At 36.0% G+C, this 17,495-nt stretch overlaps 3 protein-coding genes across 5 annotated transcripts in view; 1 reads left to right on the top strand and 2 right to left on the bottom strand.

The window, feature by feature from the left end:
• Nucleotides 1-5,871: 5,871 nt before the first annotated feature.
• Nucleotides 5,872-7,969, bottom strand: LOC111572053 (uncharacterized). The gene is made up of 7 exons (XM_023275537.3): nucleotides 7,857-7,969; nucleotides 7,609-7,774; nucleotides 7,351-7,443; nucleotides 7,194-7,250; nucleotides 6,811-6,921; nucleotides 6,615-6,731; nucleotides 5,872-6,512 (listed from the first exon to the last, which is right to left on the bottom strand). The coding sequence occupies exons 2-7, from the start codon at nucleotides 7,768-7,770 to the stop codon at nucleotides 6,483-6,485; spliced, it is 570 nt and encodes a 189-aa protein (XP_023131305.1). The 5' UTR covers nucleotides 7,771-7,774; nucleotides 7,857-7,969; the 3' UTR covers nucleotides 5,872-6,482.
• Nucleotides 7,970-8,200: 231 nt separating this feature from the next.
• si:ch211-269k10.4 (uncharacterized protein LOC100150242 homolog) lies at nucleotides 8,201-14,267 on the top strand. Its single transcript, XM_035950616.2, has 6 exons — nucleotides 8,201-8,320; nucleotides 9,386-9,567; nucleotides 12,759-12,878; nucleotides 12,958-13,014; nucleotides 13,094-13,201; nucleotides 13,306-14,267. The coding sequence occupies exons 2-6, from the start codon at nucleotides 9,400-9,402 to the stop codon at nucleotides 13,402-13,404; spliced, it is 552 nt and encodes a 183-aa protein (XP_035806509.2). The 5' UTR covers nucleotides 8,201-8,320; nucleotides 9,386-9,399; the 3' UTR covers nucleotides 13,405-14,267.
• The window catches only part of zgc:158766 (uncharacterized protein LOC100009641 homolog), a 34,773-nt gene continuing 31,284 nt past the window's right edge, over nucleotides 14,007-17,495 (bottom strand). For 2 of the 3 annotated variants that reach the window (XM_023275510.3, XM_023275511.3), the window contains exons 23-24: nucleotides 16,150-16,208; nucleotides 14,007-14,330 (exon numbers count right to left, since the gene is read on the bottom strand). In XM_023275510.3, coding sequence (XP_023131278.2) covers nucleotides 16,164-16,208 — 45 coding nt within the window. In that variant the 3' untranslated portion in view covers nucleotides 14,007-14,330; nucleotides 16,150-16,163. The remainder of the gene's footprint in view (nucleotides 14,331-16,149; nucleotides 16,209-17,495) is intronic. The other variant, XM_023275513.3, reaches the window with a different exon arrangement.

Here is a 17,495-nt window from a genome sequence, read left to right as displayed (position 1 = left end):
GGGAGTTTTTAGCAAATCGAACCACAGTCTGTCAGGATGGGCCCCCATCATTCCTCCATATTGACCCTCAGCACAGGATCCCTGTGTACAGCCCCTTCCTGTACTCGCTCTAGACACATGACTGTGCACCGTTCCACAACACCAATGTCATCATCAGATTTGCAGATGACACAACAGTGGTGGAGCTGATCAGTGGGGAGGATGAGACAGAGAGGAGGTTCAGAGGCTGACAGAACAACCTGGTCCTGAACACAAGGAAAACAAAAGAGATGCTTATTGACTTCGGGAGGAATCAAAATGAACATCAACCTCTGGAGGTAAATGGGGAAGCGGTGGAGAGGCTGCCAAACTTCAAGTTTCTTGGTATACATTTATCAGATGACTTAACATTGACTCAAAATAGAAACTGCCTTATCAAACAAGCACAGCAGCAGTTTCATTTGTTAAGATCCCTCAGAAAAATCTACTTGTACTTTAAGCTCAACACCTGTTACTGTCCTTCTATCACTGTACTGTTAAAATTGTTTTAGCATACGGCATCCTGGTGTGGTATATGGCAGTAGCTCGGCAGCTGAAAAAAAGACCCTGCAGAGGGTGATGAAAGCAGGACAAAAAATAACAAACTCACCACTCCCCACTCTTGAGGACATCTATACATCCCACTGCCTCCAGAAGGCAGCAAACATCATGAAAGACTCATCCCATCCTGCTCACCATCTTTTTGAACTGCGGTCCTCAGGCAGGCGCGACCGGCAGATCAAAACAAGAACCTCTTGTTCATTGAATAACGTTTACCCCAGTGCCACTGCTACATTAAACTGACTCCAAAAAATTATCATTTGAATACCGTCACACTGTGCAATACCAAAATTATAGTATGTGTACGAAATGTATATGTGTAATTTTTGTGTGTGTGGGTGGGTGTAGTAGTATTCCTTATCCAAAAATCAGACTTTATGTGTATAGCACTTTTTCATACAAACAGAGACGAACACAAAGGGCTTTCCTGAACAGAAACTCACCAGCACAGAGACTTTAAAATTAATGTAGTGTCCTCTGGTCTGAATCAACACAATCAGCTCATACGTATCTGCATTTTGAAGCAATTGTACTAGAGATGTACTCTTCTTGTGGCAACCATAAAACAGAGCATTACAATCCTGCAGATAATAAAAGCGTGCAGCAGCGTCTCTGTATTGACTTGAAATATCTCACGAAGTACATGCAATATTTAATTCTTACTTTGAATTAAATTTTTACTTTGGATTCCAAAGCAAAATGTATTTTTACTTACTGGTATCAAACATAAATTTCTTGCTATGGCATCATTTGCACATGTTGTTGGTCTTGAAAGAGGTTTTTCACAATCCCCCCCAGTTCACCACAAAATGAAGAAGAAGAAGCCAACATTTGTCATGAATGCATTGCCACATTGTGAAATGCTGTTTACACATATCCCAGTTGGGGCTATAGGGCAGGGTCAGCCATGGTGCAGCAGTCCTGGAGCAGGAACGTTTGGGGTTTGATCAATGTTCCCTGTAATTTTTCCTGAGTCTGAGCAAACACACAAACTCCCTGAGCGTCCCTTGGACCACTGTGAGCAACATCAGACGTGTGCACTGTGGTCACACCAGCATCACATCCATTCAAGTTACATGGTTCATTAAAAGAATCAAATTACAGCATTTACATTTCTGTTAAAACACTTTGTCAACAGGAGCCAGTTGAAGGCTGCAGTGATTTTAGTGACACTACAATAGTATAAGAGTGAAGTTATTGAATATTTGTCTCTCTTTACTGTTGCAGCGGTTTTGCAAATTGCAGACGGACCCTGTTCACTCCATAGACACCAATGTTATTCCTGTAGCTTGAAAGACAGCTACTTTTGATAAAACTGGGCTTGTAGCACATTGTCTGCCTTGCAACAATGGGAAAGAGGCACCGTTTATGTTTTGACAACCTATATCTAATGAGTTATTGATGCTGGAAGTCTGAATCTGTGAATATCTTTCCAACTTTACTGAACTTGGGGCCACTACCACCCAAGGAGTGATATATTTAATTTTGAAAAAAGCATTTAGCCATACTAAAAGCTTTAAGTGCTTTATTAGCACGGAACTAAACATTTTGTATTGTTTTATTATCACAGGTTCTGTCTGAAAAGAGGTGGCATCATTTTAAACAGTGAAATCAAACTAATAAAATGTAACGACCAACCAGTGAGCAATACTGGATTCTGCAAAAACATAAACAACTTTTTTTTAATCTAAATCTTATCTTAACACAGTTAATGTATTAACTTATTTATGTGTGTATGCATGTATTTATTGATTTATTTTGTACTGTTAACATATCAGAGTTCTGAGTGAGTTTTTCTTAAGATAGGCAAAGGCCATTTATTGATTACATATAGGCTGTTAAATGTTTATTAAAAACTAAAAAGCATTTTAAAAAAAAAACAACTTAGGCATTTATTGAGTCACTAAAATACTGTAGAGTACAGACCACATCAGCATGATTATAAGCATCCTCTGGTAAATGAACAACCAGATACTGATGTCTCTCACCATATGGACTTCAGGAGATGACTGGGGGATGATAAACTGTGACCTACTGGTTGGGTTCTCTCTGTTCTCATGTTTCAAGATAAAGATAAAGATAAAGTTCTTTATTTCTCCCCACTCCAGGGGAAATTTACATTGTTACAGCAGTTTTATTTACAATATATACAAGGGTGGCAAAATTTTTAACAGAAAAAATAAAAATAAAAATAAAGTTGAAATGTTTGTCCCCTGACAGCCGGATCCTAATGTTTTTTGAGCAACACACCATACTATGATGTTTTTACAATGATGGTTCTACTATGGAACCAGTTTGACATGTTCAGGTGTTCTTTGTGTGAAAACTCATAGATTTCAGGGATCAGAAGGTGGTTTTCAACTTTCTTTGTTAACTTTCTGCTTCAACTTTAAACTAAATTTACTTGACTAATGAAGTGATGTTCCATGTCTCCACAACTAGTCTACACCAACAGGTGGAGGCACGCCTAGGTGCCTTCTCTTCCCCACTACCCAGTTAGCATAGCACCCAACCCTACTTTCCTGCCCTGTGAGTGGTGGGCCCACTGCACCATGTTGCCATTTCGGGCTAGATGCAAGTCTAGATGCTAGCTAGGCTGGGCTCCAATCAGAGGCCCTGGTCTCCCTGTTCCAAGCGGGGTCACACCTTTCCTTAATTTTGCTTTCATTGGGATTTTGTGAATCACTCTTTGTCTGGTCCCCGCAGTACCAATTTGCAATGGGAGACCCTACCAGGAGCAATTTCCCCTGACAACATAGCTCCCAGACTAACAGGGACACTCAAACCCCCTCCTCCGCAATGAGGTGACAATACTTCAGAGGGAGTGAAAAATCCTATTCAATCAAAAATATTTGATTAATGTAAAAATATTTTTCTCAGTATGCTGAAGTGTGGTCAGATGTTCCTACTAGTCTTAAACTAAATGTATTAATTGTTGCACTCAGTATTCATGAGATAATGTTTCCTGTTGTGCTTTAATGACATTGTTCAGTTATATTAGATACGCCCTTACTGCAAACAAATAAACACACATCTACTCAACAACTGAATGTTTCTGTGTTCTGCTTATTCACATTATGAATATAAACTCTAAATTTATACAATTTAGTGCAAACATTTAAAGAATCTCTTTCATACAGAAGACTGAACATGCTTCACATCTTGAGTGTTGCTCTTACTGAACTGAGTGCATATTTTTTTGTTTTTGTTCTCTTGTCAGATTCTGCAGATGATTATTGGCCTCTCCAGCATTGGAGTGGGAATTTCTCTTTCTCTAACCATTGACATTGGACAATCCTTTATCACTCTGTTCAGAGTCTCCCAGCTGACTGGAGTACTTGTAAGTTTCTGCTCAAGCAGGAATAAAACTGAAAATTTCACGCAGCCTGAAAGCACATTAAACTATAAGCTGCTTTCTCCTCTTCCACAGTTCTTCTTTGCTGGACTCACTTGCACCTTGTTGATCATATATCCAGCGTTGCTGACTGTAAGTAAAACAAATTATGTATTTACAGGTGGAGAAGATAATTATTAGTTCAGAAATTGCATGAATTTTTTTACAGGCGTTCCTCGCTATTAACTATGGATGCATCATTGTAGCTGTTGTTGCAGCTTGTCTGATAAGCATCGACCTGGCTAACTGGAACCAAGAAAACAATAAGCTTTTAAAGGTAAAAATATGACAAAATGATACACTATCACTAAGAAGAAAGTCGTTGTGCAATGGACATTTATATGTTCATATAGAAAAATAATGTATATTTAATGATTTTTGTCCCTGAAGCAGTCGGAGGTGCTGGAGCTCTGTATGTTGGGCCTCGAGGTCTTCCTCTCTACAGTCCTCTGCATCTTGTTCTCCAAGGAGAAACATACAAAATCCAAATGATGAAACTCTTGAAGTTTGCTGAGAAGAAAGCTGAGGATTCATATTTTAATGAAGTGTGCTTTTATTTTTATATATATATATATATATATATATATATATATATATATATATATATATATATATATAAAGGAAACTGCTGTATACTACTCCTTCAAAGAGTTTAAGCAATGCGTGTTCTTTGTGTGTGTTTTTCTACAACCAGTGTGGCTTTCTGTTGTGTCTCAGTTGCTTATGTTGAAGTTAAAACCTCTGCTGCACAGCCCGGCTGTGGTCTGCATCTAATGTTTGACTCAGACAAAGAACACAAGACTTGTAGAAAGCAAATGTCAGTGTGATCAGACACTCTTTTGACCAGTGACCATAAATAGACACTTTAAAATGCAGCTTAATTTTGAATAAATGCGATGCCACAGACAAGAGAAACTTGTATTTTGAACTGTTTATTATTGCTATAGACGATATTTAGATATTCCTAAATGATGCAGTTTTTTTTTTTTTTTTTTAAACAATAGGCAACTTAGGAAATTGGCATCCATGTGAAAAGTCATTTATACAAAATTAAGTCAGCAGAAAGTCCGAAAAGATTCCAATTTTTCCAAACACCCAAAACCAGTCTTTAAAACTTGAGACAATATCACAGATTTTGTTCAAAAGAACTCCAAAATTTTATGTCAAAAAGGCTTTAAAATAAAATAAATAAAAGAAAATGTAAATGCAGGCCTGATGCTTCAGTTAGGTCTACACCCAAGCCTACAAAAATGTCTTTATTTCCCCTGGAGTGGGGAGAAATAAAGAACTTTATCTTATCTTTATCTTATCTTTATTTGTTAAAGGTTCTTCCGGCAACCTCTTCTCTAAATAAACAGCTGTTAAAGGGTCCTCAAGGAAACCCACAAGCAAGCAGGCCTCCGTAAGGCTCTCCTGATTTTAAGACAACATGCTATAAAGAAAGATTAGAACCATATTTCCATCTAAAATATTATCCCTTATAAATCAGACAGACTTTATTTGCATATCAGTTTTCATACAAATAGGATTTATCCCAAAGGGCTTTTCTGAGCAGCCCGTTCAGAGACTTTAAAATGAATGTAGTTTCCTCTGATATGAATCAACACACGTGTAGCTTCAAGTGACCGTAGTTAAGATGTACATATTCTTCTTTTGGAGACCATAAAGCACAATATCACAGTCCTGAGATCCCTTGTTTATTTCTTACTTTAAATTCCATTTTTACTTTGTATATGATGAAAACATTTTTTTTACTGGTATCAAATATAAATTTTCTGCTTTGATCATTTGCATGTGTAGATGGCCTGAGAAGAGCACCTATTATATATTAAAATATATTTGTAGTTGGGTGTTGTATGCAATAAAGGAGCATAATTTTAGGTCAATAAAAAGACAAATTAAACCAAAACAAAACAGTTGCCTTTATTAATATGTTCAAGAAAAGGTGTGCAATGAGACAATGCATGTGCTAAACAAAACCAATAAAACAGAAGTAGTCAGGTAAGAAATGGATAAGTTTCAAAAAATGTACAAATAAAATTTGAAGATTTTACTGATTTTGCCAAATCCTGGTAGCAAAAGCCTCACCTTCATTCAAATTTATATTTAATTCAGTTAAAATTTAGTCCAAATAAGAGCAACACTGAATTTCCAGCGAAATGTTTTTACAACTTTAAATGCTGTGCACATAATAAAGAACTTAGAAAGACAAACTTTTCAAATACAATCTAAGCTGCAACACATTTGGAGACTACAGCTCTCGTATCGATATCACAGCTATTATAAAATTACACAAAAACACGTTATAAACAGGCAATTCTACAAAAGAAAGACATCATTTATATTTGGACAGTCATGCATTTCAAATACAAGCAGCTTTTTAGGTATTTTTCAGCTATTTCTGACACAGAAACAAAAACTTTGACAGTCTTTGTTGCATGTTTCAGAGTAGATAACATCGGCAGGCTGGTAAACATACGTGTAGGTTAGTTGTTGGTTTGCATCAAATTCAGTCTCCCCGTTTCAGCAGTATGGTGGGCTACAGAAGAAACAAAGAAAAGAAAAAAGACCAATATGTTTTGTAAAACATTTCATCGTACGTACATGTAGCTGCCGCATGTGTATGAAGAAAATGACATACCAGAGTGTTGAAATGTGGCCTGCACACAGCTTTACTCAACCAGTAGATCAAGAATAGGGCTATGAAATTTTCAACAACCAGCAGACTCATTATCAGTCCTCTGACTCCTTCACTCAGCTATAAAATGAGAAAAACAAGGTTAAAGTACATAAATATATGTCTGTTGAATTCCTTTAAAGAGTCACTGTTAATATACCTTGGTGGGTTCTTTGCCATAATTCAAAGAATAAAACCAAGCCATGCCGAGAGAAAACGCCACAAGTGACCAGAAAAAGCTGATAATGTTCAGAGAGAAGGACAGCTTTGCCTGGAGGGTGAAACAACAGTTTGGTTAAGCATGTTGCTCAATTACCACAAAAACATTTCTTGATCTGAGCAAAATTAATCCTCTCAATACTGTTGAGAAAATCTTGAGAAATTTCAAGAAAACTAAAAAAAAAAAATTGTCAGAAACTGTAAAAACGATCATTCACCTCTTTCTGAAACAATACAAAAGTCAAGAATTAGTCAACCTGTAGCTGAAGAATCAGCAATTTCCTTTATGCAAGCAAAATCACCATTTTTAAAGATAAAACTTACCACATGTATGTTTGGATATTTCCCTGCAGCGTACGACAGCATGCCAGACACCAGAAACTACCAAAATGATAAAGCATATCAGTTATTTTACATGAAAATATAACAATTTCCAAATACCACTGAGACTTTTTAAAAGTTTCTGAAATAGTTTTCTTACCACAATACTTGGCAGAGTGAAGATTTTGGTGACCCCGTCTGTAAAAATCATTCCAAGAGTGAAAAGAAAAATGCCAGCAATGGTTTGAGCTGCCTTGTAAAAAACAAAAAGAAGACGTTATTATAATAATGAACACAAAATGCAGAAATGAGAGAAAGTCTGATTGAGAATGCTGCATTTTTTGTGTGCAAATTCAAAGCAGAATCTGTTTGGATGGCACCACACCTTTCCATCTGCATACAAAACAACAGAACTTACTCCGAGAGGTCTAGGTTTCCCCCTGATAACAAAGAGCTTGTAGGAGTCTTTGAACACACAGTGGAATTTTTCTGGCATCAGCTGATCCTCCCGAAGACCGAGACCTCCGATGGGAATAGTGATGATCATGGACTCATCACACACGAACGTCTTCCTCACCATCTTCCTGTGACCGAGATCAAAGAGCGTTAGAGTAACTTTTATCAGTGAAGATCAGTTGTTGAGGTTTGTAGCAACACCAGTAATACCTTTTTTTCTTTTCTTTGCTCGATTCTGATCTGAAATTCTCTGCTTTCTCAAATGAGTTTGACAAGGAAATGGCCCGACATACCAACAGTCTTTGCCTCACCCCTCCCTCACCACCAAACACCCCCCACACACACACACACCACAAAATGCTTGCATGCAAAATGGTTTGACCAACATTTAGAACTGTTAAAAGCTAATATTTTAACTTATTTATGCCAAAAACACATACTAAGTGACAAAAAACATTAATTTTCAACTAGAAATACCATAAAATACAATGTATAACAATGAAGAAATAAACTGTGAAGATAATAATCTTGCAGAGACTGCTACCAAGGTGAGGAAGTTAAAGTGTGTGATGACCTCATGTGTCAGTATTTGCAGGGAAGTGGAAATCATGCCTAAAGAGCAAGACACTTGTTTGAGACAGAGTGTGAAATAGATTCTGCTCAAGCCAAACACGGTAAGAATGATTTAAAATTCAACTTCTTTGCACTGAAAACAGCTTTGTTTAACACAATTGCAATACAGAATGTAAAATATTGAGCATTTTAAAGCCTGTATATTAATGTATTTGTATTTATTAGCATGCGTATGTTAAATATCTAAGAAATGGCATGTGAATTAGAGCTGCATCTGTTTAGTGTCAATATACTTAACGTCAAGTTGCCTAAAGAAGAACTGGACAGTTTAATGCATTACAATGTTACATTAAAAAAAACCTTTGCATTTATTTATTGTTTGATGAGAACTTCAAGGATTTTTCATTGTACATCAGTCAGTAATTGATAAGTATGAATCTTTAATTGTCTGCAAATATAAATTTCTCTTTATGTTTTTAAAATTAGTTTATTATTGCAATTTTTGATTTTAGAATGACAGAAAATATAAAAGCTATGGGAACTAAGTACATGAGGGTTGCCAAAATATTTCAAAATAAAAGGAGAAGCGAAAATTGCAGCTGCCTTTACAATTACGCTGCAATAGTAACATCTTTGTGGTAAAGATGAGTGAGTCTAACAAACAAGTCATGCTAAGTTTTGTGGCAGTTCTTGTTGCAAGGCAAATCTAGGTCCCTTAACGTATAAAGAATGATGCAACACAGTGCCAGGAAAGGCTTCATATTCTCTGGAGTCTAATCTTTGTTTTGAGTTTGTACAAAGATGTCATTAATTCAGTCTTGACTTTATTTTTCCCTGCAGTGTGTTTTTGCAACCTATTGCAAATCATAAAACGAGCATATTATGTGCGATATCAACCGTATATGGCAAGAAAAATAGAAACCCCAGTACAATGTGCAACAGCTTCTGAAGCATCATACAATATCTCAGAATTATTGCCTCATCATGTCAGCTAATGCTCCTTAAAATCTTAATTTCCACAATTTAGTGCAGCACTGTTACATGGTGTTATACTGCAGTATGCCTGGATTTCACATTTTCAGGTCAGTTTGCGTACTTTTTCAGGCAGCACTTGTGCATTGTTGCGTCCGAAGGAGAAATTATTCACTTTACAAGTTGATTTCCAGATCAGAGAAGCACCATGGCCCGCGCTGACATTGACATGGACATCCACAAAGATGAGGATCCACACACAAGAAGCAGCCAAAGAGACCCGCTGATAATACAGCAGTACCAGGCTACAGAGATGATGCCGGATAAGAAAGGGCCACTGTATGACCTGCTGCAGAAACAGCCAGCTGTGTTGGGGGTAAGAGAGTCTAAAAAAAATATCTGGATATACTATATCCTGAGCTGTTATAACTGTATCTGGTCGTAATGTGCATCTCTATGCTGATGGTGCAATTGTGTACTATAGTGTTGATAGTTTACCATGTTAAACAAAATAAGCACAAATTAGCTATAAATGCAAATACAATTTAAGTCATGATCTTCACCAGAGCCAAAAATATTGATTAGGACAATCTTGTGTTCAAAGTAGTGACTAAATTTTGAGAAAAAAATGGTTGTTTCCCACTTCGTTTCATATCTATACTGGATTATAGTGACATTTTACAGTTGTATCAGCTGTGATCCCGAAGCCAATGGACACTGTTTATTACTTGGCATAAGATTTTGTTACTTGTTATCATTACAATACTCATCAAGTTGGATGGTCCTCCCACTCTGCAACACATTTCAGATACTGGATTTTATTTATTTGTGAGGTTCTTACAGTTTTTTCTAACTCCTTTACATTACTTCATTGCTATCTCTCAACATCCTAGGACCTGGCGTCCACATATGTGGACATCTTTTATTTTTTTCAAGAACAGCGCATTGTCCGTAATAACGATAATAATAAAAATAATAGCAATAATAATTATAATAATAAAAATAACAACAACAATAATACAAAGATAATATTAATATAATAAAATATAATAAATATAATAATCACTATTATATTGTATTGTATTATATTGTATTGTATTGTATTGTATTATATTATATTATATCTGATTATGAGATTTATTGGTTACTCTATCCCAAATAACTAGAAGAAATCTAAAATGCAAGCTCAAACAAAGCTCAGGTTTTCAGAGGTTTATATTGACTCTTCTCATAGGTGTCCACTGTATTTACTTTGTTCAGGGAATCAAGTTTCATCCATTCTGCACCTGCAACCTGGAAAAACCTGCAGAATAAAATGAAGTTGGATTCAATTTTATCATTATGGCAATCAGGGGTTCTAATTAAATTAATAAAATCATCTTATTTTACATCCAGCTGTTCTTGTTACAGCTGATTCGTTTGATATAATTTTTTGATGTCTTATTTTCTGCCTTTGTTCTTGTTATTTTGTTGATTGAGGTCAAATAGATCAACTCTTACACAAAGCAGTGGCACATACTGCTCACCAGGAAGTGTTGGGGTTTAGTGTCTTGAACAATGGCAGTTTAGAGCGCAGTTAGAAGGAAACCAGGGGTAACATTTCCACCTCTATAAGTAATGGACAATGTACTTTGCAAAAATGCAATTAAAACTATGCAACAGTCCAAACGTCTTTCTCAAAAAGTATCTCATCAAAATAGGTATTAAACATAAAAAGTTTCTTGTACTGAGCAAAATTAAAAGTGCTGGATGTACTACAGTGCTTCTAAAAAGTACAGTTTTGTCCTTTTATTGCTTTTTAACACTGAATCATGGTTAATTAAATTTTTTTGACAAGAACTTACTAAAAAAGACTCTTTCATATCAAAATGAACACAGGTTTCTGCAAAGTAATATCACTTCATTAAAATTATAAAATGTAAAATAACTTATTGTAGGTATTTTGCATGGATATTTTGGTAGACATGATCATACACATCTATCCAGAGCAACATATGGTGAATTGTAAATAGTCTGCATTTACTAGTATATAGCAGTTTTCCTCTCTAGTGGTACCCTACATAGTTTACAGTGTTTTCTCTTTCCCCCAATTACAAACACTCATGGACCAGTGGTAGCAGAGTTGCCACCATGTTGTTCAACAACATCGGGATCAACTTCAGATCAGTGACCACCAGCAACAACCTACTTTTCCACCTGAGCCTCAGATTGTCTTTAATGACATGGTGTCTGAGACAAATTCTCATATGACAAATGCTGGAGTTGTAGACATTCAAGTGACACAACCAGCATCCTGTTCTCACCTTCGTCTTGGGGTCTGTGGCATTGTGTCATTTGATCGAAGTTGCGTTTTTACATGCACTTAGTGTCAGTAGTGAAAGGAGTATCTGGTCACACAGCTGAGCAGGACGCAGATTAACTCAGTGGTCAAGAATTTGCCACCAGATTAACAACTCAGCAAGCTTTTAGTGCACAACTGGCCAAACTAAACCTTGATCTAACTATAACAATAAGATGAGACTTGTCATTTTTTCTCTAAATCAGAAAAGAAGACCATTTCCATGCTGTACATGTCAGTTGGTGAGAGCTGATAGTTGCACAGTCAGATAAAAAAGGAACAAACACTGGTTACTTTTTCTCATACAGTAATACACACAAAGCTGCTGTGTGTCTATATATATATATATTTTACTTTGTGGGGACTTACATTTAGACATTACTAACGCCAGTCTTCTCCTCATTACCATTTATGTATATTCTAACAATAATTACGAGACATGTTTATGCCTTCATCGGTTCTATCACATTAGAGGTGTGAGATCTGGGCAGCAGCAACAGGAAACGTTTAGTTGAGGTTTCAGTGGCCGACGCTACACCTCATACAAGTGCAAAGGCTGAAGTTTCACAATAGTGTCCACCTAATACTGTGTGTGTGTGTGCACAGATCACATGGTTGCACATTTAGTTGTTGTTTTTAAGTTAATGATTTAAGTAACAGGGTTCAGCCAATTTTGCTCATTTAATTCATGTTGCAGCTATGAATTAACAGTTTATGCATAGAGTCTTAAAAAAAGGTTTCTTTTTGGTTTACATTCATTTACTGTTTGTGTGCTTTTTCAGTCACTCTTTGCAGTGAAGACTCACAATGAATTACTCATGAAAAACACATTCTTCAGTGCTACGTACATTAAAAATGCACTTAGCTCATGCATCTCTAAATCACTGTGAAAAATATAATTAAATCAAATTATTGTAAGAGCAAAGAAAAGCAAAGCTTAGTATGACTGTGCGATTTTACTAGCCTTCAGTTAAATGTATTATGTTTAGACATTCCTGACACCCCCACATACATCTTTATTGTAACTGTTACAAATACACTCAAATCTGCACAACATAGTCAATATATCCCTATTCTGTGTATTCTCATAATATAATGATCAATTCTACTATTTACTGCAAATATTTACAGAACCTATCTTTTAGGGAAGACTGAACCCACTTCACAGCTTGAGTGTTGCTCTTATTTAACCGTAAACGTAACTTTTTTGGTTTCTTTTCCTTTGTCAGTCTCTGCAGATGATAAGCGGCTTCCTCAGCATGGGAGTGGGAATTCTCTTTTCTGTAACCCAGGACATGACACAATCTCTTTTCACCCTGTTCAGAGTCTCCCAGATGACCGGAGCTCTCGTAAGTCTCTGCTCAAGAAAGTCTATAAAAACAACATTAAAGCACATTAAGCCATAAGCTGCTTTCTCCTCCTCTACAGTTCTTCTTTGCTGGACTTGTTTCCAACCTGTTGTTCAAATATCCAGCATTGTTGAGTGTAAGTAAAACAAATAATGCATTTACAGATTAAAAAAAATGTGACTTTTAGTTCAGAAATTGCATGCTTTTTGTTACAGGCATCCCTCGCTATAAACTGTGGCTGCATCGTTGTAGCTGTTGTTGCAGCTTGTCTGATAAGCATCGACCTGGCTAAGTGGCAATCTGAAAACGATGAACATTTAAAGGTAAAAACATGACAAAATGATACACGATTACTTTATAATAGGTTCTAAAAGGTATATTTTCTAATCGAAGAATGTATATTTAATGATTTTTGTGCTCCAAGCAGATGGAGGTGCTGGAGCTCTGTGTGTTGGGCCTCGAGGTCTTCCTCTCTGCAATCCTCTGCTTCTGGTTTTCTAAAGAGAAACGTGCAAAATCCAACTGATGAGACTACTGAAGTTTTCTGAGAAGAAAGTTGAGAATTTCTACTTTAAATGAACTGTTTGTTTATATAAATGTATATATAGGAAGAGAGAGAGAGAGAGGCACAGGGAACTGTTGCTAACAAGACGTTAAGCATGTTTTTTGTGTCTTTTTGTACAAGTGTGACTTTCTGTTCGTCTCAGTTGTCTACATTGAAGTTAAAACTCCTGCTGCGCAGCCCGGCTGTGGTCTGCATCTAATGTTTGACTCGGACTAAGAACACAAGGCTTGTGGTGAGCAAATGTCAGCGCCTCTCATGAAGAGAAAACCACTCCTCATCCTCCTCAACCTCTGTGCCTCTCTGTAACGGTAGTAGCGGGTCTCATAGTGCACTTCTGGCTCTCTATTTGCAAGGGTCTCTGTGTGAGTGTGGTTTTCATACTTTGTTATCAGTGAAAATATCTACTAGTTGCTTTCAGCTGCACTCACACTTCTGATAGTTTCAGAAATCTTTCCCAAACTTTGAAGCTTTCGTTTGCAACCTGTGCAGCCATTCGCAGGTGGAAAGAAACAAAAGAAATACACCACGCGTTAATTGTGGTCAAAGAAAGAATTACAACTAAATGTTTAAAACATTTTTAATCATCTGTACAAATTTATCACAATGCAGGACTGGCCATATTGTCTGGATTGTTCTGCTACTTTTTTTGCTCTGTAAAATACATCTACAATATAAACACAAGCCTAGTTCCTTAAAACAAATGTACAGACGTCTGACGTACCATCACAACAGTGGATTTAATGTGTCTCTTCTCAATTTACAGTATCATATTGAAATGCCATGTTCTGGTTGAGCTGTAGCCAATAAAGTCTTAGTGCGCCGAAGTTTGACTCTGGTTTTCAATCTTCTTGTTGTGAATCACAAATTGTTGCTTGAGGACTTCACAGCTGCAATAACAAAAAAAAAAAAAACATAAAACATGAGAAGATAATAAAAAAACAATTTTCTACACATTATGCACTCAAAATGGTTCAACTTGAGCAAGCATGCAATATTAAGAATTTCAGTCAAGCAAAGAGGCTCAATTAAACACCAAACTTTTAATATTCTGGCTTAATTACTATCTTTCAGCAAAAGTGTTTGTACAAATTATAAGCCAAAATGTAGCTAAAATTGTCCTATGTGTCTTGGCAAGGAGAGTTCCTCAAACTCATTTATAAGTTACAATGAATGTTTATGACTAGATGTGTCTCGAAAACAGTCTTAAGCTCTTAAAATGCATTAAAAATAAAAATAATTGCTATATCTGCCAAAACTTTCATCAAAATGTGTTTCAATTTCATTAATATGCAGAGATATTTTGCTTTTTTTTTTTTTTTTTTTTACATTGACTATTTGAGGTAAATAAGGACAGCTGAGCAATTTAACTTTATTTGGATCTGACAACAGGGAGGTTCTTATTTATCACACATGCCTTCAAAATGCTTAAATCTAACAACAGATACAACAGTTAACTTCCACTTTTAAAAAAAATGGTTTGCCAGTTGAATATGGCTATCTGTACTGAGTCAGATGGTCTTTTTCTTGACTAAAGACAAAATAAAGAATCAAGTTAAACGCCTTAATAAAAACACAAAACTCAGGCATATACAATTTTTTTTGTTTTCTTTTCTATCATAAATGCATTCCAAAGCCCTGAAACAAAGTCAGTAACCATAAATACTTCAGTTTTAGTTCATATTAAGCCTTTTGTCAAGAACTTCTGCGTGCTTGGCAGTAGTTTTAAGTTTTAAGCAGCATACCACAAAGTTAGTTTTTATCAGCTTAGATACATTCTAAAAATGTGATCTATCTTAACTTTTAAAGACACAGAGTCACTGCTTGCATGCTTTTATTTAATCATGTGAGGATTACTGCAACAGCCTTTTTACCTGCATGAACCAAAAATCTATCGATTGATTCCAGACTATACCGAATGCAGCTGCCAGACATGATCACATCATTCCTGTTTTAGCCTTTTTACAGTATGTTTTAGGATAGATTTTAAGATTTTACAGCTTTAAAGCCCTTCATGGTGTCTCACTCAACTATATCTTGACCTCTTAGTACAAAATGCATCACTAAGCTCTTTGAGATATTCAGGCTGAAGTCTTTTGTCTTGTCTAGGGGCCCAGGGACTAAAAGAGGACAGAGCATTTACAGTCAGGGCTTCAAGTTTCAGGTTCAATCTGCGGAAGAAATCAGGTCGACTGAGTCAGTGACCTCTTTTAGGTCTCTTTTTTTCAGAGAGCCTTTCCTGATTTTACTTGTGTTGTAACTTCCAACACTATGTTGGTTCTTATACCCCAAATTGCGGTTTTATCTGATGATTTTGTGACTCCTCTGTTTAATTTTGCTGCCCTTGTGAAACCTTTAACTGAAAATTGCTCTAAAAATACAATTATAACGTAACACAGCATGCATGTGTTCAAACACACATGCTCTTGAGAACACGTACATTTCACCCTCATGCCAAACAGATGCACATAAATGAGATAATGAGGAAAACATGAACAAGAGACCAAGAAGTTCACAAGACAAAACCACCCGTGCGGTTGAGAACCCACTAAACCCATCGGGAACACACCACCATGCAGAACACAACACAGGCACTGAAAGCATTTCCACACAGATTAGTATTCAGGCCACGGGTGCTTCCTCACAGTTGTTAATGAAGTTGTGAAGGGGACAACACAGACGTCCACTCCTGTGACGCCGGTTACTTACTGAGCTAAAACCCCTCAGACCACTGTAGAGAGGCCTACTGCTATATGAGAGGTCTTGCTCTGGTAAAAATAAAACAGCAAAAATGTGGTGAGTGAAACTAAAGCAGCAGCTATTTTCTGAACTGTCCGAACTTAGAAATATAGCTCATTATTTCAAGTTCCTCTTTCATTAAAGCTGTATAATGAGGACTTTGTTCACAGTGAATCAAAATGAAAGCTCCTCACGTTACACAAGATGCGTAAATGAATAAGAAATGCTGTCATCTAAACACTTTTGCAGATGACAGTCTTCAATACATGAAGATAATATTCGGATTGTTTTCCAGTTTCTAGAAAGATAAATACAAGTTCAACATAACTGAAACAGATTTGACAGATCTGAGGCTTTAACCCTCTGAACCTCTGCAATTTTTGGGTGTCACATTTTTCCTCAGTGTGGGCTTTTAATCGTTGAAATACAAAATCCTGGAAATGGCACAAACATGACTAGAAAGAGAGAGAGCTCAAACATGTCTTTTGTACATATAAAACAATTAGAATGCCTTAAATTATATATAAAAAGAAGAAACTAATTTAAATAAATTGATAATTTGACACACAAAAATAACAAAAAAATATACAACAACATGTCTAACATTTTTCCAAGTGCCCACAAGTTTTACCAATACTATAGTAAAATTGGAGGCTATTTAACCATTTATATTTTATGTATATTTTTATAACCATTTCAAACTCTGCAACAAACTACTAAAAACTACTAAAGCTACTCTGTACAGAACTAGAGACACATTTCACCATACTAAATGTATCTTCCAACACTTGTGGACAAGTTGCTCTTCTGTGTACTATTCCTGAGCCATGCTGCATTTATTTTCCTGTTTTCTGAAATTCTTTTAAATGCAACATAGTGATTATGTTAAAAGACCACAATAAGATTTTAAGTTTAAATTTGATTAATTCTCCTAATGTAACAGCAATTTACAAATGATTAATTCAAGGAAGGTGTGAAAGTTGAAAGTCTGACAATTTATCCTGTTTTTACAGTTTGACTGATAAATGGTGCAATTTTGCTAATATTTTAAAGACAACACACTTTTTAATTCACTGATGGGTTTGAGGGTACAGTAGGTGAAATATTTATACCTTTAACTTTTGCAACTATTAACACTTAATATGAATTAAACAAATAGCTGTTGTCAGTCAAACTTCCATCCTCATTTGTCCTCCTGTACATAGATACCCACCTGGGTTACAGTCACATATGGAGATATTATCTAAAAAGTGTTGAAGTAATTGACGTTTCCTAATCACTGTTCTTTCTAACTTTTCTAATATGTGTTTGTCTAT

This window comes from Amphiprion ocellaris, chromosome 9 (assembly GCF_022539595.1).
Source record: "Amphiprion ocellaris isolate individual 3 ecotype Okinawa chromosome 9, ASM2253959v1, whole genome shotgun sequence".
Lineage (NCBI taxonomy): Eukaryota > Metazoa > Chordata > Actinopteri > Pomacentridae > Amphiprion > Amphiprion ocellaris.
This window is presented reverse-complemented; position numbering and strand designations above follow the sequence as displayed.

Bases quoted from the DNA above. Each gene is read 5' to 3' on its own strand.
- LOC111572053 (XM_023275537.3), bottom strand. From the start codon at position 7,770: ATGGTGAGGAAGACGTTCGTGTGTGATGAGTCCATGATCATCACTATT. The intron at 6,732-6,810 runs GTATATTAACAG...CTCATTTTATAG, and splicing joins ATGGCAAAGAACCCACCAAG to CTGAGTGAAGGAGTCAGAGG. The intron at 6,513-6,614 runs GTATGTCATTTT...TTTCTTCTGTAG, and splicing joins GGCCACATTTCAACACTCTG to CCCACCATACTGCTGAAACG.
- si:ch211-269k10.4 (XM_035950616.2), top strand. From the start codon at position 9,400: ATGGCCCGCGCTGACATTGACATGGACATCCACAAAGATGAGGATCCA. The intron at 9,568-12,758 runs GTAAGAGAGTCT...TTCCTTTGTCAG, and splicing joins AACAGCCAGCTGTGTTGGGG to TCTCTGCAGATGATAAGCGG. The intron at 13,015-13,093 runs GTAAGTAAAACA...TTTTTGTTACAG, and splicing joins AATATCCAGCATTGTTGAGT to GCATCCCTCGCTATAAACTG.